General features: G+C 38.5%; 1 protein-coding gene across 1 annotated transcript; it reads left to right on the top strand.

Moving 5' to 3' along the window:
- Window positions 1-780: 780 nt before the first annotated feature.
- Window positions 781-17,154, top strand: LOC121649331. The gene is made up of 2 exons (XM_042000085.1): window positions 781-1,440; window positions 17,035-17,154. The coding sequence occupies exons 1-2, from the start codon at window positions 885-887 to the stop codon at window positions 17,106-17,108; spliced, it is 630 nt and encodes a 209-aa protein (XP_041856019.1). The 5' UTR covers window positions 781-884; the 3' UTR covers window positions 17,109-17,154.
- Window positions 17,155-22,479: the final 5,325 nt, after the last annotated feature.

Genomic DNA, 22,479 nt, shown 5'->3' with positions numbered 1-22,479 from the left:
AAACAGAAATGGCTCACCGAACACAACTGGACTATCTGAGAAATCAAGTGGAGGATCTCAGAAGAAGATTGCAAAAGAAAAACGAATTTCTCACTTTGGAAAAAGAGAAACGGATACAAGCAGAACAAAATTCCCAGTCATACCAAAATCAGCTGGAGGATTTCAGAGCAAGACTGCAAAAGAAAAACGAATTTCTCACTTTGGAGAAAGAGAAACGGATAAAAGCAGAACAAAATTCTCACTCATACCAAAATCAGCTGGAGGACTTCAGAGCAAGACTGCAAAAGAAAAACGAATTTCTCACTTTGGAGAAAGAGAAAAGGATAACCGCAGAACAAAATTCTCAGTCATACCAAAATCAGGTGGAGGATTTCAGAGCAAGACTGCAAAAGAAAAACGAATTTCTCACTTTGGAGAAAGAGAAAAGGATAAAAGCAGAACAAAATTCTCAGTCATACCAAAATCAGCTGGAGGATTTCAGAGCAAGACTGCAAAAGAAAAACGAATTTCTCACTTTGGAGAAAGAGAAACGGATAAAAGCAGAACAAAATTCTCAGTCATACCAAAATCAGGTGGAGGATTTCAGAGCAAGACTGCAAAAGAAAAACGAATTTCTCACTTTGGAGAAAGAGAAAAGAATAAAAGCAGAACAAGATTCTCAGTCATATCAAAATCAGGTGGAGGATTTCAGAGCAAGACTGCAAAAGAAAAACGAATTTCTCACTTTGGAGAAAGAGAAAAGAATAAAAGCAGAACAAGATTCTCAGTCATATCAAAATCAGGTGGAGGATTTCAGAACAAGATTGCAAAAGAAAAACGAGTTTCTCACTTTGGAAAAAGAGAAAAGAATAAAAGCAGAAAAAGGATCTGAAAGCTTGTGGACAATGTTTGCAGAGACAGACCAGCAACGGGAAAAAGAATGCCGTCTCAGAAGGCATTATGAACAGAAGCTGAAGACAAATAAGGACATTGTTGAGCAACTGGATCAATCATCCAGGGCACCAAGCCCTGATGGTGAGAGTGAGCTCAGACAGGAAGAAACCCCGTTAGGGAACCTCGAAGAGCTGGAAAAGGTAAAGCAATGTTTGGAAAAGGAGATCAAATCCAACCAAGAAATGAAATTCAAATTGAGGTCTCAAGAAGAGATCATACAAGATCTGGAGTGGAAGGTGGCAGAAATTACTGTCCAACTCAACATGGCAACGGCCAGCAATGGCTGTCAGATCCCTGATCAGGTATCTGAACCAGGTTGTCCTTCAGTGGAAGCAGAGTCCAAACCAGAACTTTTCTCAACACCATCTGTGGACTCTGACTCTGAAGTTCCAGAGCCACAAGCAGAATCAAAACCACAGGTGGTCTCCGGAGAACTGGCCCTTCAACCACAGGATGTCTCTCGACCAGAGGAAGACTTAACATCAGATGTGGAAAGAAAGACTCCCTGTAAGTAGAGACATCTTGAAAAATAAAACACCAGCAGAGTACACAGAACATTCAGGGCTGCAGTCACTCACAGACACCTTAGACTTCCAGTCAAAATGAAGAAATGCAAGAACTAGAAAATGCTGATAATGATTTCTGCCATAATGGCTGCATCCAGCTGGATGGCAAGATGGCCAATGCAAAAAAAATAAAATAAAATAAATAAATAAATATAAATAAATAAATAAATAAATAAATAAATAAATAATTAAATAAAAATAAATAAATAAGTTTATAGTATCATTGTTTTTCTGTAAATAATTTTATAATGTTGTAAAACCTTATTTAGACTAATGCATAAACAACATCATATTTGATGGCAAATGTTTTTGTTTTTTTTTCCCTGTGGTACATGTAGTTTTCTAAAGGAACAACTGACTTGACTCTTGTTCTTCATCAAAACTACAAATATCATAAATATTACATAGTAAAAATATAGTTAAAGATGACAGGGAGTGTTAAGAGCTAATTTAGTTATTAATGTCCAGTGACATTTCATATTCAATAAAACTATTCATCAAAACAACTTCTGGTGCACCACGGGGCACTAAATAAAATAAAAAATGAAAAATTAAATTAAAGCCGCATGCGGCATCCATCGGGTCCAAGCCTCGTGGCCCCCACCACCCGTGTTAGCTAACATGCTAACATAATAGGCAATATGGTAAAGGGCTAGCTGAGAACCTGAACAACAATAGGGTCCTTCCATACTTCGTATGGCTCAGACCCTAATTAATCTGTGGTGTTAATTAAACTAATGTTTAAAAAGAAGGTTGAAAGGATTTCTAAATCCTATGGAGATGGAAGATGGAAGGCTAAGTGGAAAGGCAAATCATTTCACTATAACCAATTCTGTAAGACAACTAACCATACTTCTTAGCAGTCAAATAGAGAGTAGACTGGTAGTACTCACCCAGTTCCGTTTGGACAGAGTCAACCCACTTATGACCGTTTCTGGTAACCAACTCCAGCACACAGAGAAAGCCTTGTACCACATGTACCAATGTGTAAACCTATCTGTCTTCAGAAAACTAAAATGAAGATTATATAGAGACTATACGCACCTCTGGGTCTGGGAGAATTAAGTAAAATGGTAAATGGTCCGTATTTATATAGCGCTTTTCTGTACCAGGATACCCAAAGCGCTTTACAGTATACAGCACATTCACCCATTCACACACACATTCACACACTGATGGCGGAAGCTGCCATGCAAGGCGCTCGACCACGACCCATCAGGAGCAACTAGGGGTTCGGTGTCTTGCCCAAGGACACCTCGACATGAACACGACTTGGCCGAGGATCGAACCGGCAACCCTCGGGTTACAAGACGACCGCTCTACCTTGCTGAGCCACGCCGCCCCAAAGTTGCTGACAGGAGGATGTAGTCCTTTCTGCTTTAAGGGTGTAACGTCAATGACTGTCTTCCAAGCTTCACCAAATCTCTCTACAATTTAATCCTATTTGGTAAATTTCTCTGACCATAGCATGCAATTTCCCCATACAAAGAAAAATATGGTTTACAGTCCACGTTTTCACCACAAAACATATCACCTGATATATAAGCCACGGCAATCTAACCAAATATGAGTCCAAAAAGAAATAAATATATCATTGTCTGCCATAAAATACTTCTGCTGCTTATTCAACCTATTCCTCCCTGTCTCTCTCTGTACCTGAGAAGCCTTTCTGGCAGTATTTGATGCTCTAAGAATGATTTAATCGAGCGTTGTAACTTAATTTCCTAGTGCACTTTTACAGTTTTGGTAAGATGATCCCTGAAATTTAGAGGTTCTCGGTTTCGCCAGCCAGCTTATTATTGTGTCTAAGAAAAGAAAAAAGAAAAAAACAACAAAGTGCAACTGATAACATTAATGTTGGCTTTTTTCCATTTTGCTGAACCCCATCCAGGGTTTAGTTGTAGACATGAGCTCACTGAATGGAATGGGATATTCAGTGGAAAAGAGCCACTGTAGATACTGGTAGATGCACCAGTGCTTCCATTACAACAATAAGTCAAATAGGCTAATATGAAACAAGTTCTCGAAATCTATGTTCATGCAAGGCAATAAAACAACCAAGACACTTCATTTGAACATTTATTTATTCGCTGTCATACTCCTCCACCTTTAGAAGTGGCCACCAATTTATCCATTCATCCACACTCCCACTGTTAATGCCCTGTCACAACATTACATCATTACAGTTGAATCGCTCCACCCACAAATGAGATCCGAAAAGGCAGCCGGTCAATAGGCAGAGTAAACGATGAGTCAGCAAAATGTTAATGTAATGCAAGATTATATAATAACAATATCCTAAATCATTATGCTGTTGGTGTTTTAAGCAGCAAGCTCTTCAGCTTATCGACAATAACTGAGGCCTACTCAGCTCATTTCAGTTAGTATCCATTACCTTCTCTGTCATCCCTCTTTCTAATAATTTTAAGCTCATGTTCAGCTCCAGGTTCACAACATCCAGTCAACAAAGTCTAGAATGACTATTTTATCTCTTAAATAGAAGTTAATCAGTAGGATGCTTGTTAGTAGTCTAATTGACTGGACCTGTGGCACGAATGTCTTCCCACCATTCATCAGATTAGTGTAAGAACTTCATGTTGGCATCCAGCCCTGGCTTTCATCAGACACCATCCACAATTATTATATTTTTATAACTGAATGTTAATTTATTCCTGTAGTTAAAGAAGGTGGCAAAGACACTGAGCAGCTATACTACTCAACAGTATAATTAATTTAGTATTTTAACACTTACTATTCAAATTTAATGTGGTGGTTGAGTTTTGCATTGCATTTGAGAAAAGTTAAAAATCCTAGGAAATTTGGTATTTCATTGTTTTTGAGGTTCAGTTGCCTGATATGAAATTTATGTTCAAGCTAAGTCAGAAATTTAGATGCTATGGATAACTGTCAGCCCACCCCTTTGATTTAGGACTTTTCTTCTACCTTCTATAAGAGAGGGCACTTGTGGCTTTGAATCAAATACTGTTGGGTTTTTGGGGGTTTTCCCAAGCGGTAACCTCTGCCAGTAAAATCTGAAGCCTATGCGAAAGTGCAAAATATTGCAGTTCACTCCTCATCCACTAGGGGCTGGCTCCAAAACAGAGTCAATCCCCATAGACTCCCATGTTAAAAAGACCAACTTCACAGCAGAAATAAACATGTTTAAAGCCTGGTACCAAAGTCTATTTTAGGATTAATAGGTCAAGATTACCTTCATGACAACTTTTTCTAACTAATCCATTTGGATGTTATTTAATTTTGAAATTCGGCATAATTAAAGGCGTGTCCTTTTAATTGACATGTATCCAATATTCGCAACAAGAAGGGCGAGTGCAGCACAACCGCTGTTTTTAGCCAACTAACAGCGTACCTTAGCTTTAGCCTGCCTACCTCCGTTAGCTGGTTAGCTACTGTAATGGAGTGAGATTCTCTCACCCCAGTTTCCTCACTCACATTGCCATTGCCAGGTGTAGCACATGTGGCACTGATTGCTGGGCGGTGTAAAACGCCTTTATATCTGGGCAGGTATTTGTCCCTGCAGTAGGGGCTGAATGCTGGCAGGACGGGTGCCAGTGTTAACATCATCTCCCCTGGCATCAGGCCTGGACAGCCATGGCCTGGACAGCCAGTGGACCTGGCTGTTGAATACCGCATTCCATGCAGTGTTACTTCGGTGGGGTACAGCGTGACAAATGAGTTGATGCCAGGGCAGTCCATCTAGACCTGCCACAGTACTTCTGGCTTTTTCTTCCTCCCTCCCCATAGGAGGGGGTGCAGCTATAGATATGGGGATTAGCACGTCCCAAGCTATCGTTCAGCTCCATCTCTTTACCCATTTTTGGATTTTCCGGGAATGACGACACGCATGATGCTGCCAAGATGGCGATGGTGGGAACCACCCAATGAGCTTCAATTAAACTCTTCAGAAATCTACGGGTGGTGTCATGGAGGCTCTGTCCATCTTTTATATACAGTCTATGGTTTTTCCTGTGTTTCTCCTGTTCCTGCCATCCCTTGGTTGTGACTTCACATTGCTGATTGGCAGCTCATGCGGTTCACCTGTGATTGCTCTGATGGTCCCTTCCTTTTAAACCTGGATCTGCTCTTCTGTTGGAACCAATGCAGTTTTTAGTTTGAATTTCCTGCCATTGTCATTCTCAGTTTTGGTTTTGAACCCTTTCAACCTTTAGTGGAAACCAATCTGCAGCCATCAGTTAGCCCTGAGTTGCTCATCCATTCCTCTTGCCGCTCTGCACCACGACCATCATATACCCCGAAAGGTTTAAGTTTCATGCTCTTCAGGAAACACTTCAATGATCAGTTAAAACTCATCCATTGTCAATTGATGTCTATTTCCCAGTTACCTGTGGATTCACCTGTTCTTATCTTCTCCAGTGGTCTGCTATTACCTCCTCCCTACTTAGTCAGCAGCAGCCACACTTTATAAGTCATCTGATTTTATCATGGATTTCCAGCTGTCTTCCTGTTTTCCATATTTAGATTGACATTTGTGGTTGTGACGAGAAGTCAGTTATTGCAAATACAAAATGTGGTACACAGTCATGAGGAGAATGTAGGAACCTTTGTGATCCTTCACCTTTCACACCAGCGGTAATGATTTTTCCTTGAGCTTTAGCTGTTTGTAGCCTGATGATCATTGCACTGGCTTAGATGGATCTCATTCTCCAAGCTGCAATAAAATTCCAAGTATTAGGTAAATGCTGAAATGTGGGTCTTCACAAGGACAAAATAAGTCAGATGTCTTCCCAGTCCCAAAAACAAAGGCTACTTTATTTTCATAAGCTCACTGTAAATCTGTTGATGACCTGGTTTGACACTGTATATCAAACATGTTCTTAGTTTAAAAGCAAACATATATTTCAGGTCTTGAGGTACTTATAGTCTCTTTTCATATGGAGCTTACTTCAGATCTGGTGGGCTTGTTTTCTGCACTTGCACCCAAACACAAAAAGTAAGGCAGACACACTAAGGCAAAACCTATGCATATTACAGACTGTAAGTAGCTTTAAGAGAATTTGTTTATTTTGGCATGATCAGAGGTCTTCATCACTGTACTTGATCTTTTCTCTCCTTTTCTTTCCTTCCTATATTTTTGTTCCAAATTTGTTTTTTGTTTATTTTTTAGATCATTTTCTGACCCTGTTACACTCTTAACCTACACAAGCAGGTCCAGATCACATTTCACTTGTTTACAAAAAAGCAGGATTTTCCATCCTATATGCAACATTACTTTTCACACCTCAGGCTTCATCGGTTAGTACACACATTGGTGATGCAGAAAAAGAAATTTGCAAATACTGTAAGACGTGGAGGTGGTTGAACATGTGATTCAATAAACCAGCAGTAGCTACACTACTAAGCCAAAAAATCTGGAAAATATTTCCAGTTTTCAAGTTGGATGAATATTACAGCCAGAACAAACAGGCAGGCCGTTGATAGAGCTGAAGGCTGAAATTTTACCAGAACCAGTGGAGCAAAACAATAGTTTCACTCAAAACAAACTAGAAACCAGTTAGCTACTGAAAACAGGACTGACTGACATAGAAAATCAGTGTGTGTTTGTACCAGTCATGAGGTGAGTGATGAGCAGTGGTTTTGACATGATGGTCTGGAAACAAGAAAAGCCCATAAAGGATGTCCAGAACAACAGGCAAAGCGAAAGCAAAGTCAGGCCCTGTCCACACACACACACGGGTTGACAAATGCAGATTTGTGTTTGTATCTTTTTTCACATGCGAAAGCAGGTTTAAGATACCCTAAAGAAATTTAAGGAACATTTTTAAAGGAAAGGTTTTAGTAGAATCAGGTCAGCAGCATCAGATTATGTGGCTTACATCACAACATGCAGCTTATCCTTTGTTTACATAGAAATGTCTGTAACATGGTGACACAGTTAATAACAAGACTTTTACATGTTTGCATATAAATTTCATCGCTAACTGAAGAATGAAGGCATCACCCCACTTTATTAATGACACGGCTACTCCAAACTGAATTTGGTTATGGAAGCAGTAATTCTGTGATGTGTGATGTGTCAGCCTTCAGATTGGTCAACACGGCTTCAGAGGCGGAGGCTAGATCAACATTTTTAGTGTGGCTTCTGACAGTATTTCAATCTAGTCTTTACACTTTCATGTAGACTCAAGATTTTTTGTAAACAGTGCTGTGACGACATGATTACTTTTGGGAACACAGAAAAGTCAATTTAATTAAAAACAGATACTTGTGTGCACAAAAACTCATAAGACACCACAGCCAAGAAGAAGCAAAACACAATACAAGAAAAAAATGTCTGCAGCTCCAAAATTTGGGAAACTATTAGTGTCTGAGTTGTGATGTTGTTGCTTTTTACTTACTAAGCTATAATTTAGTAAACACATTCAGCATGACTCTTACTTCCATTTTATCCCACCTTTACTGTGTCACTGCAATGTGATTTTTTTTTAAAACTAAGTCTCAGCAATATTGTTGACATTCAGCTTCCTCAGCTGCACTTCACATTTAGTAGCTGCTTATTAGCATATGATACCCGGCTTATACACAGAACTGAGATGAACACATTTAGAAACATTTGACTTTGATTTTTAGATTTTTTTAAAATTATATTTTTCTCAAAATCTCAAAATAAGAAATGAACTCTTTGACCAGAAGGCTCAGTTATGTGACTCTGGTGCGAAGAGTTGTGATAGAAAACATGTCTATGTGAGTATAAATACACCCATGGTGGCAAATTTTATGTGATGATTCAGCCTCCCATCCAGGTCATTATGATAGACATCCAACCTATTATGTGGTTTTGGGAAAAGCCTGTTCTTGGTCACACATTTGGAGCACATTTGAAGATCACAGGACTAACATTTACACAAGTTCTTTTTAAGGATGGCTTTTTGTGTTATAAATTCAGCAGCTTTTATCTGTGTAAGAAGCTTTATTTCTTTGGTAATCATTCTATTAATATATGATTATACTGTATCCCCTGGAGTTTCCTTATAAAAAGGCTGATAGTCTTTTAATTAGACCTAAAGGGGATTGGAGCTGTGCTTTCACATTTTCCACCAGTGCAATGAATTATACAATACTGCTGCATGGACTCATCACATTGCATAAGCATGTGCCAATTATTCAGGTCTGCGAACTAACAGCTTTGGCTCTCTCATGTAATATCAGGAGCAAGAAAACAAGTGTGCATCAGCTCACAGTAAGAGAAGAGAGATGCTCACAACTTGACAGGCTTATCATCACACTCCTCTACAGCTGATAGTGATGGGACAGGCTCCATGTGAGCTGGCAGGTCATTTGCAAAATGGAAGTTTCATGAATTATGGCTCCATCTTTATTTTATTTTATTTTATCTCTCCATCTATAAGTTTATTCTTGCTGTTGCTAACTGCTGCCAGGCTTTGGTTCAGAGAATGAGAGAGCAGGGCTGTTGTCCTGGTAACAAATCCTAATGACAAGATTTGATATGACCCTTTGCTTTAGTACATAGCTCCAGTTAGCTATAGGCATTGTGAGACAGTTGGTAGACAAATGTTGGTTTTATTCTTCTGTGTGTCTGTGTATTTGTGTTTGTTCTGTACTCCATATTGTTTCTTTTGTAGACCAATTTCTTTAAGGAGAAACAAAAATGTGCAAAATGCCCCCAAACTGAGGAAATACTGCAATAACTTGAACAGTAGATTTTCTTTTAAACTTAATGCTATTTTTTCTCTGAAAAGACAGTAATGTGTGCCTGCAAAATTGCACTCCCTCAAAATTGAGGCAGTACTCTTCCTGCTTCTTGTCCAGCAGCTGGAGAGATGGATACGGGACACCAAATCCAGCCCCACTTTTCCATTTTTGTTCGCGTCTTTCTTTCTTTTCTTTTTCTTTCTTTTTTTTTTTTTTTTTTTACTGTAGCTTTATTTCTTCTTCAACATCTCAAGCATATTGATTATTTGGTCTGGTGTTATTTTTGACTTTTGACTTTATACACACTGTGTGAAACACAGCACTTATGTCAACACTGACATCTACCATTGTGTTGGCACTTAGGTTTCACTTTTTTTAAATTTTTATTTATACATAAGTACATCAGTACATCAGCCTTGTGTTTGGGAGAACCCAACCTTTGCCCGGTGATGACACCACAGTTTGCAAAGACGAGCCACTAGTTTTTGGTGCCTGTTGAGAACAGACTTTTCAGGTTCTTAACCAACTTTCTTTTTCATCTGACTACAGTAACTGGTCAAAATTTGGAGAACCTGCACCGTGCTGGTGCCTTGTCAGTGTGAAAGGTGGATAAGAAGAACACATGGGCTGTATGACCTCACCTTTCTGAATAATTGTGGATTTTGCCAATAATATGACTATTAACACATTAAATAAACCAAAAATCTTATTGACATTTTCTTGAGGAGGACTCTATAACTGGCACACAGAAAGTTTAGTATATTTTATTTGTTAAAAGTTTTACTCACATGTCACCCCTACACTAATGCAGCTGCACTGGTTCCTGGTTCATTACAGAGTGCATTTTAAAATACTGGTTTAAACATATCGAGCTGTAAATGATCAAGCACTGCTGGTTTGTATAAATATGTACATCAACATACATATTTATATACATGTTTATGTACATATTTATAAAGTGTACATACTCACCCTGTCAGACCATATGCTGTACATATTATTTTTTATTATTTATTATTTGTGTGTGCGTGTGTGTCCATTTTGATAACACCTGTGTGTTTCTGCTTACTGCACCTGTACTGTAGCAACACAGCAACTTCCCCACTGATGGACCAATAAAGAGTTTTTTATTCTTATTCTTATATAAGTGAACTTTTGCAGCCTTACGTTCCCAGCAGGTCGCTGAGATCACGTGATCAGGGTCTGCTGGTTGAGAAGCAAACATGGCTGAAAACCAAAAGTGAGAGAGCCTCCCTCCCTCTGGAACGCTCTTCCTCTCAGCCCGAGATCCGCGGACTCAGTGACCTCCTAAAAAGCAGCTAAAATGCATATTTTTAAACTTGCTTTAGCTTAGTTTAGTTTTTATGTCTTCTATGTTGTTTTGCATTTTATTGTAAAGCACTTTGTGATTTTTATTCTAAAAGGTGCTTTATAAATAAACATTTACTTACTGACTCATTTAAAACAATATTTGTTTTTGTTTTATTTTTCTTACCTAAAAAAAAATAATAAAAAAATACTATGCATACAATTATTTTGTAATTGAAAAATTGAAAAATGAAAATACCAATACCAAAATGTCAGTTTTTTGCAGTCAGACATTTCCTCCTGGTCTTGAAATGGGGACAAGTAGACCTGTTGGTATCGGTTAAATTTAAGACTGTTCTTTCAATGAGAAAAACAACCAGTCCAAGCATTGTTTAAACTCCTTGTCCGACTCTAAAAGTGATTTAAAAAAAAACTGTTCATTCTTCACAATGTATAGGTGATAAGATGTTAATAAGATAAAAAATGTGGGTACCAATCTTAGAGGAGCTCATCGTGATATTACATATTGGTCAACATGAAATCCCATGTGTCATCTTTCATTATTTTTTGCCACCAAACTTTGACAGTAGATCACTATCAACAAAAACATTTTTTTATCTCATGGATTGTGTGCCTTTCCAACTCTGAGATAAGTTAAAAGGGAAAACAAATGTTTTTTAAGCAGCCAGCACATTTTAATGAAGTCATCCAGCAAGTCCCTATCAGGGTCACTTGCTGCATGGGGTTAGTAGGGTCATTATCACATGACAGGAAGCCACGTGAAGTCATTACCGGTAGTGGAAGAACAATGAGGGCACAGTTTTAGCATATATCCAGCTCCCTTTCCACGCGTTCACCTTCCCCTCCCTTGCATTATGATCAGAACCACAACTACAAATCTTTTTGTGTGTGTGTGTGTGTTTGTTTGTTTTCTTCTTCTAGAGTATCTGAACTAGCTGCTGCAGAAAATAACAGGCTGCAAGACGGTTCGCAAATGGAGACAATTTCAGCCTCATTGTGTTTGTCTCTGTGTAGCAGCAGCACAAGTTAAAGGTAAAGTCAGGGGTCAGCTGTGCAATCACTGAGGCTGCTTTTGACATCATGGGGCAGCCTCACAGCTCACGTCCCTTTGCCACTTCACTGCTCTTTACTGCCTTCTCTCTGCCTGCTGTATGATATATCAAGGACTATAGAATAAGACACCAACATAATGGCACACACAAAAATGAACACTCATCATTTTGCTGCATTTTTAGCTGACTTCAAGCAAGTTGCAGGCCATTAAAAGACCTAAGTGAAGACTCAGAGTGGAAGGTATTACAGTGGTTGGTCTCATTGGTGGATTCTACTCCAGCAAGACCTAATGAGTTATTATGATCCAGCACAGGCAGACAGCGCTTGATCCTGGTCTTCCAGTGACTTAATTTATGCAGCATCTTGCAGTGCTGCTGAGCTTGAATAGAAGCCATGACAAGAATTTGAATTCAGGACTTCGGGGGTGGGGAGGTGCCTAATTTTTCAGAGTTAGTGTTCTTGGTTGTGCATGAGTGTATGCTGGACCTGCAGCCTTCTGACATGTTTATTCCTCCATCTCATCACTGACATGGGACTTGAATTCTTTGTGTGGTGGCAGTGTGTGTGTTTAGCCACTAACACACTGCTGACTACTTCCTGTGTTATACATTTCAACTATTTATTCACTCCTCTTATATGGTCTTATGTAGCAAAGCTCCTCCTTTTTCTCTCTATGGTTTCTCCTCTTATTTCTCCCTCGTATGTGCTGCCATGATGCAGCCTGCTTTGATACGGTGCTTTGCTTTATGAGCTGTCAAGACATTCAGACAGGGTTAGGTTAGGATGGAAAGAAAGGGGGAGGAAAAGAGAAGGAAGAGCTCAACCATGATTTGTGAGCGGGGTAAAGAGGAAATAAAAGAAAAAAGCCATGCTAAGTGGCATCCTTCCACACTAGTCGGCATTGAGATATACTAATTAAAGCCATAATTAGAGTTAAGCTTGACACAGGAAACAGATTCCCATTTCTCCATTTTTTATTTTTTTTTTTTGCCCCCCCATTCATCATCTGACACATCCACTTCGAGTGAATGTGCATGCACCCATGTCATCTTGCCACACGGGTATAGTCATATAGACAGTTTTATATTTTCTCTCTTTTCATCTTTTACACTAGTTTGATGTACAAACTAATGGAATGGAAAAAATAAAAAATCTCTCCATAATTAGGGCAGAGAATATTCCTCGCAGACACCACTCCCCTCCATCTCCCATTGCTCATATTCTTTTTTGGAGTTGCGATTGTTTTCATGAGAACAATCACCACAGTTTCACACTTGACTAATGACAATGGAGATAACTCTACCAGCCACAGTGCCTGAGGAGGACAAAGCTAAGGTGAATAATGTTATTCCACTGTCACTTCTGCTTGGATCTAATCATCAATCTCATCGCCCACATTGTGTGCTCACACAAAAGATGTGATGTGTTTGTCCTAAATTAGATTGTGCATCTCCATCGTTTATCAGGGCTCTCATATATAAAGACCACTGTGCATAACGACAGGCAGCAGAAGGGTCTCGGAGTTTGACGCTGTCAAAATGTCCTGCAGCAAAGTCCTTCCTTGAATTGAATTTCAGGTGATGCAAGGTGGGGGTGGCATAGAGTTTCAAAGGCCAGTGTTTGTTTAAATGAATTCTCTGCTTCTGCTAAGCTGAGGGCAGGTTGAACATCAAAGACAGATTATGTTGGTGTACATTTCTCTGGTTAAGGATACTTGGCATGTGTACAGTGTTCACTTCGCTGCTTCACAGCACACTTGAGATGAACATTGGATGAACTGAGCAGGGGTGTGGCCGGGAGGGTGGTAAGCAGCCCCCCTGTGGGAGTTGGACTCCCATCAGCTAGTTTGTCTGCTACTATAGTGGATGATTATTGAGTATGATTATTGGGCACAGATGCAGCACCTGCTGGCATTTCTTGTCAGAAAGTCAATCAAACTAGTACTATATAAAAACTGCAAAACAACAACAGCAGAGATGCACAAAATACTATAAAGAAACATCCACCACACTACCAGAAAAGAGACTTTAGAGGGAAAACAAATTAAATAATACAAAAATATAAAAAATGACTGAAGAAACATTCACAAAATAAACTCAAATTAATTAATCAACACTACAAGGAAACATGAAATGAAAACAACCACGAGCACAACAAAACAACTTTAAAGGGGATTTTAACATCAGTGGAGAGAGAGATCTTTAAATTTCTAACTAGCAGTCTTTTCTGTCCCAAACTAATTATGTCTGACTGCTTTCACACAGTCACAAACAGCATTTCACTACTGGAATCATTTCATATAATTCTGTTTAATGTTCATTCTTTTTTTTTTATTACACTGAAGAAATTATGTAAATCTTAATCATGTACAGTTAATTGTTGTCCTCATTTTATTTAAACAGATGTGCCCAGACTTTCCCAGCTTTAAAAAAATCTATGCATTGCCCCTGGAAATGAGAGCAATGGCAAACTCACAGATGAGGAAATTGATGGAATTAAGAGGGTCCCGTTGTGATTTTACATAACAAATTCTCCAGGCTACTGTGCATAAAGATGCATAATCTGGGGTATAATCTAATGCAAAGTATATCCATGCCTTCTCCATCTTCTCTCACACACACAAAAAAAGAAAACAAACAGAGCACCATGGAAAACAGGACTCACTGCTATGCATGTGCTGCAGCAATAAGACAGAGGAGGCCTTTGTCAGCAACCCCAGTTGCACCACCTCCTTCTTGTGTATCAGCTCATCTACTTCTCTAACTGCTTAGGGCAGAGAGAAGGAGAGACATGAGTAAATGTCACTGTGTCTGGCTCTTTTGTGCCTGCAGAGCTTGAGTAGAAGCATCTGGATTGTGTGCTCATGCGTCAGGAGTCTTATGAACTGCTCAGTATGTCAACAGTCCTCGACACTTATTCTGATTAGTTGGCCAAATTCAAACTTTCAAGCTCAGCACATAGAGAGGGCAGGGAAAACAACACAGCTGCTTACTGAATTGACTTTAAAAGGGGAATAATGGGAGCTGGCACAAGCATAGCTGTTTTGTGTTGTTAATATGAATGTGTGTGTGAGTGTGTGTGTGTATTTGGAGTGTAGCAGACCAAGAGATGACTATCAGCCAGGCTGTTTAGGTAGCTGTTTCCTGAGTGCTGATGTGGCCCCTCTGACTCAATTGGCCGCCTGGCTGAGTGACTGCAGGGTTACCAGCTTTCTGGTTGGTCAGCCGGGGCCCTGCTGCAGCACGGCAACACCATCCTGTGGAAAAGCAGTGCAGTGCAGATCCGGGATGAAAGGATGCTGACCCTGCAGCAGCTCCACAGGCAGACTGCAAGACCCAGGAGTTTAACATATTCACTAAGGAACACCCTGCTTCACAGTTTTGGATATTTCCAGAACTGTTAGAGTCTGTTATTGTAGGATTCAGAAGTCTGACAAAGTCTAGATGAAATTTCAATTTCACTCATCTGACAGCAAGTTCAGGATTTACTGCTTCCTTGGTGCTTCTGATATTAGTATTCTCAGAGCCATGCTTTCAGATGAAGACAATTCTTAAAGCTCACAGTCCACCACTGAGTTGCTCCGTCCAGCACTTGCAGTAGATGGCGACAAATGTCTGAGGCATTGGTGATAAGACCCTCTCAGCAGGGTGGTCGCTTTGAAAAAAAATAAAAAAAAAATAAAAAATCAGAACTAGTCATGCCTCCTGCTCTCTGAGATGGAAAGGAGTCCTTCTTCTGATTTTTAATCTGGTCAGAACCACAACAGGAAAAAAGGATAATAAATTTTGTGTCTATTTTTTACATATTTGAAGAACAAAGACAGAGACATTGTTACATTTACACCATGACAGATGCAATGTTTTAATTTAATTCTTATCGTAACTCTGACCTACTTTTAAATGTGTGTCAGTAAATAAATATATTACAACACTACAGTTTCATAAATAGTTAGAAGTAGTCCATTTTAAAAGAAATGCCTAATACTTTATTGTCAGATATCAGACAGAATCGTCAGCCGCTACAGTTACCAGCTTCAATCTGACTTGGTCTCCGCTGCCATCTGTCTCACTTTTAGATGTTGAGAAGTGCAAAGAAAATGCACTGCATCAAGTTTTTAGAAAACCAAAGTTAATTTGCAGTGAAACAGCTTCTTACGGAGGCGAACCAGGCATTAGAATTTGACAGCTGGAAAAACTTAAAATTGCTCTCAGAAAATGTTAATAACCAAAAAATGGCTACAGTTAGAGACAGAATTAAAGCTCCATTTTAACAGCAGGACTGTTTTTTCTCTTTAGAAGATCCTTTCTCTCCATTTCTACCATAGGAAACAGAAGTGAACAGAAAACAAAGCACTGAGGAGATATTTTACCCCTCAACACGAGGCCTCAGTTAGAATGAAGTAGATTTGAGAGTAATTTTACTTTAAAACTTGCAATACAAGTTTTTATTTCTTCTTTCTTAGTCATCTTCCTTTCAATCCAAATTTTGACATTTGGTGTCTTTTGACGTGGATGAACATCAGCTGTGTAAGAGCCACAAGACTCCATTCTTGTTTGGAAACCAGTAAAGTTCAGTACTACATGCATTTCTATTTACTTTGAATTATTCAGGAATGTTTCTGCTTCAACTGTTGGGCCTTTGCCAGAAACATGTTTTCTGTAATAAATATTAAATGTTATTTTGAATTAACCCTCTGATCTCAATACTGTGATAAATCTTCAGTGTTTTATATATATATATATATATATATATATATATATATATATATATATATATATATATAATTTTCAAGGGCATTTACTTCTAAAGACATCAAACTGACAAGTGCTGCTCCCTTGTGGTGTTTAAAGTCTGAGGACAGGAGATCAAGCAAGGATTTACTACATGTGTTCATGGAACGTTAGTTTGTGGTCGAATAGATCCTGATAATTGACATGAGTTAATTGCTCCTTTGTTCTTTTGACAACCACACAGGCTGCTCTGTACTAACTGTTCCTCCTATCTTGTCATTTGTTCAGCATAGCACTGTGTTATGCTAATTCTTCCCTGCATGGATACTGCAGTGGCAAACATGAACGTTGCCATTCCTTAGACTGACAGGTCCACAACATGTGCTCGATAGGTTGTCATCCTCTGCAAAAACACTGGTTCTTTTTACATGTGTCACTTTGTTTATGCATCACTCTTAGATTCAACAGAGACAAAACTGGCAATTGATGTCCACCCACCTCCCTCATGTCTCAAGACTATATGAAAGAAGTAAAGTATAAAAATGAGATATTTACTAATATATGCCTGCATTCACTTCCTGCCTTAGAGATAAGTGTTTTTTTCTTGGATTAAGATCCAAGCAGTTGATAGTTTAGCGTATACGTGTTTGACATCGTTGCCTCAGTAGCTGCAAACTGCATCTGGAATTTAAGCAGAAACTTTTAAGCTTTAAAGTTGTGCTTCCCTACAGTTGTAGGCTGTAATACCACTGATGTTAAAGCAAATTTCTGCCTGAACCCTGCACATGCACGGCCATGCCAGTGATTTCTTCATGCTAAAGATGTCAGCAAAGACTCCACCACAAGCCACCAAAAACGTCAGAAGACAAGGTATGTTAATGTTACAGGATCTTTGAAGGTGTGTGGTATATGAACAACTTAATATGCACTAAATAGATTACCATGGTAGGCAGTACATGATAACAGAATCCTTTGAAAGGTTGCGAACTTCCAAATCTGGCATAAAATTTAGAAAAACTGAAAAACTAAAGAGCATATTAAAAGAGAAGACCTTATTGGCATGTGAGTCTGAAACAGGACTGAAGGGTTAAACTGCAACTACAATCTATCTATCTGATAAATGATACAGGAGTGATGAGAATGCAAATTTCTTGTCATTTCCTGTAAACATGTTTCACTAGTTTTATTATGGGAATCTTTTAAAATGAGTCAACAGCATCTACCTCAAAGATTCACAAACTCTAGTGTTGCTTTTAATGAGTCTCAAAAACTCAGATGCTTTATCAATTTTTTTTTACTTTAATCTGAACAATAATTCATGAAGCAATTAAATCTGTATACCTACAAAAACACAGATATTCTGTTTGTGACATAGACGTATGTAGTTGCATGAATATGATTTTAAGGGAAATTTATTTCTTAAAAAAATCTTAAAATGTCTAGTTAAAGATAATATCATTTGACAATATTAAAAATGCAACATTATTTTGTCATTACCATAAAATCAAATCCAGATGCTGCTTGATTGTCATGTTTGTTGTACCATGAATATTTGGGCTTCAGACCTAATGTAATTTTCTTTAAGCTGCTGTTTACACTGACTTCCATATTTATATTACCCAACTGCTGGATTTAGGCAGCATCAGCACCACTATATATTGTAACAGATATCTGCCCTCTGCAGTGGGCAGAAGAGTTTAATGCCTACAGTTAAAAAAGTAAATAAATAAATTGAAAAATCATCAAAACTTTGCTCGAGTGTAATTCACTGTGTAACTGCCACACTGACACCAGCTTGCCATAGGTAACACAAGTTCATATTTTCATTTTCTGCTGGAATATCTCTCTGATTTACCTAATTTCCTAGTAGACCTTCCAGCGGTAAAAGGTAATTTTGCAGCAGCACTTTGACATTTTTCTCATCATACTTTCTCCTGCTCCCCATCAGGTCAATTTCTGAATGTCACTGGAGGCAGAAAACAAACCTCTCTCACACTCAGGATCATGCAGGATCAGAAAGTTTCACTCATTTTACTTTTTTATGACCTCATTTTCTTCAGGTCAGACCTAAACTCCATCACTTTGGACTTAAACCAACTCCATATGAAACTAACCCTTTGGTTATAATTAAACTTAATAATACTGTTTAAACATTTAACGGGGACAAACAGGTTTCCCTTGGTTGTAATTTGTATTTTCAAAGAATCATAAAACTGCTGAGTGCTTCTTTTAAGCTGTTATGGATGGCTTTTCTTAAACTTTAATATGCTTTAATTCCCAGCAGAAGTGAAGGCAACATGTCCTCAATGTGATTATTGCTTTGCCTTGAGCTTGTATCAGTCTCTTCATAGGTCCAATCAACATGGCCAAGTCCCCCTCTGCAAAAATCTGTCTCCGCCAGCTGGAGTCATTACCCCCAACTCCCCCCTCAGCAAACGAGGGGCCACTCCCCGCTTACATCCTTGTTCGCCAGCAGGGACAGATGTTCATTGCAAGCTCATTTACTCCTTTCAAAAATGAGATCTAATAGTGATAGAGAGGAGTCGCTTGAGCCCATAGCTGGCTGTTGTCTCTCCTGATGATGGTATTGTTTCATATGATAAGTGAGCTGAGTTTAGCACACACCTGCTGGCAGATCCTGGGTCAGAGTAAAATGCTAACTGCAACTGAGATGATGGCTGGCTGTGAAATGCTGATTAGTGGTTGATAGCTGTGGGTATTCAGGCTGGTAAACTGCTAATCATGAGAATTTGAGGTCAAATCCAGTTTAATATATGTAGAACCAGGAGGCTTCATGGAAATCATACTGATAGAGCTGCATTACTGTGAAGAAACAAATTGATCTCTAGTTTCTAGAATTTTTCCAGCTACTCACATTTTAGACTCAACTTTATTCCACAGATGGTTAATATTAAATGTGTTATACAATGCAATCTATACATTTCTTCAGTCCATACTAATAGCATGCTGAGCTGTACATATTGTTCCCCATGCTTCTGAAATCCTGTCAAAAGCAGCACTGAATAAGAAAATATAATAGTCAAACAATTCTCTGACATTCACAACTCTGTCGGAGTCCAACCTTTCAAACCGAGAAGCAGCAGCATTCAAAGAACCGCAAAGTTAAAGATCTGGGCCATTTTTATGTTCAGCTGGCTAAAAGTAAGCTGTCAATGTTGCACTGCATGCTTCTGAAAAAGAAAAGATCTAGTGCTCAAGAAAAGATGCAGTCTGACATCCACCACCCTGTAAAGCTGGCCCTTCAAAACCAGAGGCAGCAGAGGAACCAATAAAGTTGTCGCTCTAAGCTGACATAGTTAAAATAGTTGCAATTAAAATAAAGCTGGCAATTTAAGTGCAACAAGTATAAATATGGAACACAATCATTTAGTAAAAGAAACAATCAAAGACAAGACCTGCAGATATGTGGCTCTTTGGGTTATCCTTGCTGGAGTCTTCTCAAAAGAATTGAGAGGGCCTTTGTCAGTCAAACATTCCTTGCTGGGAATCATATACATACCTATTTAGGGTGTTACAAACATTTTGTGGCCAACAGATGTTTGAAACGGACAGGGTGTTGCCACAGCTTTGTCTTGTAGTCACCGCTTGTATTTACATCACTCTATGTCTAGGTCTAACAGTGTCTAGTTTCTTGTACTTAACAACACTAAGGATATGTTCAAAGTCTCTGACATGATTTGGTGGAGAGAAGTTTGAGTTTGGCTCTTACGATGTCTATTGCTCATACTTATTGGCAGCACTGTAACCCTTACACCTGATTCCCTGAATATGTTTATTGCTGTAGGAAAATGCATAATAAAGCAAATTTCCAGTAACTCTAAATCTGCACCCTGCTGCTGTGCTTAAATATTTTATGTAAAGCACTTTGAATTGTCTTGAACATGAAATGTCCTACACAAACAAAATTACCTTTCCTTCTACATCTTCTAAGTGAATTGAAAGCTGTTTTAAACATGGTCTCAGTTTGCTCTCTGCTGGTCAGTTTCTTTTATCATTTGTAAAATTATTACAGGACATATGCTCAGTGTGGTTAAAAGGACCAGTGGAAAAGAAAGCTGCAAAGGTTTGATGCTTTGCAAGTGGACACAAGTGTTCAGGCAGTATTGCTCGGTCTTGGCATACATCACTCAGCAGGAGGATCCGATAAACCAAAGGAAGGGGAATTGGGGGTGAGATGGTGGACCTGGTTTTCCTCTCAGCCCCAAAAAGAAAGTCCTTGTTTCTGGGCAGCCGATGAGAGCTAGCCTGCTGACAGAAGGCCCTCTGGTGTAGGAAGATGCTATTGTGTGTTGGATCTCGACAGCACAGAGGAGTCACTTCCGCTGAATAATGTTTCATTCAGATCTCCTGGCAGGATATTCAGTATATATCAAATACTGCCCCAGAGCTCATCATGTGCATGCATGTGTTATCTCTGTACCAAACAGAAGAATATTATCTCTATTTGTTCGTAGACTGCGATGATGCACCGTCTTCTAATGTGAAAATTGTCTCAAGATTATTTAATTATTCACCCTCAAGGGTGAGCTATGGTGGAGAAATAGGAAGAGAAAGTCAACTCAATATGATTGTGGACGAGTAGTATGTGATTTGTAAACTATGTAAGCCATTTTGTATGTAAATATTAATCTAACTTACAAAATTAATATATATATATATATATTTTTTACACAAAATTTTTACCTTTAACCTCACAAATCTAATAGTTTTGTGTTTAAATATGCAATAAATACACTGAATACATGTGCACGAGTTGCCTGGTACACACGGACAAAACTTTATTTACACACAGATCAGTTTACAAATGCATGAGGGGTTTTGAGACTTGCTTTTCGGAGCCTCACAGTTTTGTGTGATGATGTGTTAAAGTGCTGGTAGAAAGCTTGGTTGTCTGGATTTTATACCTTTGGATGAATGGATGGACGGACAGCCAGACAGACAGATTTTAAACCCTTAAAATTTTTTTTCAACAACATTTAGAGCCAATAATTGCAAAATGCATCACTAGCTGTGACAGTAAATGCAGTCCCTGAGCATTCTTCTTTTCGGTCTTTTTCTTTACACTTTGATCACTGTATTTTATGTATCTGCTTATTGTGTGTCGGTACTTTTTACTGTGGTGTTGAAGTGATTTTCTCCTTTATATGAAACCTTTTCAATCTAATTTTAAAGTCTGTCTTGATCAGAACTTCAAATCTCAAAGGGCCCTTCCAGGCCAAATAAAGGATAAGCTCTGATGTGTCTTCAAATTACAATATTTTTCTATTTCTTTATGTGACTTTGAGTGCGCATACAGTCCACCTCCAGTTTGTTTTCCATTCAGATCTCTGTGTGTCTTTTATCTTTAGTGTGGGTGTTATAGCTCCTCAGGGGGCATTTCGCTCCATGAGGAGTGATTCCACTTATCTTCAAAGATAAACACCAACACTGCTCTCACAGTCTATGTATTAAAAGTGTCAAGAGTGTTGCTCAGAGTTTTGTACCAGCATATATATGAGGTTTAACTTCCAAGATAGCATATTACAAAGCCACCATTACATTAGAAACAGTGGGCTTCTTCCACCAGCCGTTCTCGTGTACAAATTTGTACAAAGTTCTACCTGTGAACCTTTTACAAAAATGGTAGCATTCACGAATATCTTCATGTCAGAGCAAAACCTGCTGACATGTTTGAACACAGTCAGTATACAGTAATGTGTTGTCTTCTGCTGTTCCGTTCATTAAATTACAATAAAAATAAATTACAGTAATGATCCAAACATCTTATTATTTAAAAAAAAAAAATAGCAAGCAAATGCAGATTATGTCCTAACATAATAATTAGCGTTTAAGGAAAATTATCTTTTAGTGAAAAATATAACTTTTTCCTTCATTTGAATTTAATTAAGAATGAGTTACATTAAGACTGGATTTACTGCTGGTCTTCCTAAAACTATCAGTACAGAAGGCTATACACATGCATGTTAAAGTACTCTTATTAGATTTGCTCCCTTAACCGCAAAAATATCAATCCATAAATGTCCAAGTCAGATCCATCTGCAGAATGTGGTCTTAAATCAAATTTAACAGTGTTTTTTTTTTTTTTTTTACTTATAATAATTTGTTTTATTAGGAAATCAAGGTCATACCCTGGTTGTGTGGTTGATAACACCACT

Source organism: Melanotaenia boesemani, chromosome 11 (assembly GCF_017639745.1).
Source record: "Melanotaenia boesemani isolate fMelBoe1 chromosome 11, fMelBoe1.pri, whole genome shotgun sequence".
NCBI classification, from domain to species: domain Eukaryota; kingdom Metazoa; phylum Chordata; class Actinopteri; order Atheriniformes; family Melanotaeniidae; genus Melanotaenia; species Melanotaenia boesemani.
This window is presented reverse-complemented; position numbering and strand designations above follow the sequence as displayed.

Excerpts from the sequence above, each read along its gene's own strand:
- LOC121649331 (XM_042000085.1), top strand. The coding sequence starts at position 885 with ATGTTTGCAGAGACAGACCAGCAACGGGAAAAAGAATGCCGTCTCAGA. Across the intron at positions 1,441-17,034 it reads TGTGGAAAGAAAGACTCCCT|TTGTAGGCTGTAATACCACT; the intron begins GTAAGTAGAGAC and ends GCTTCCCTACAG.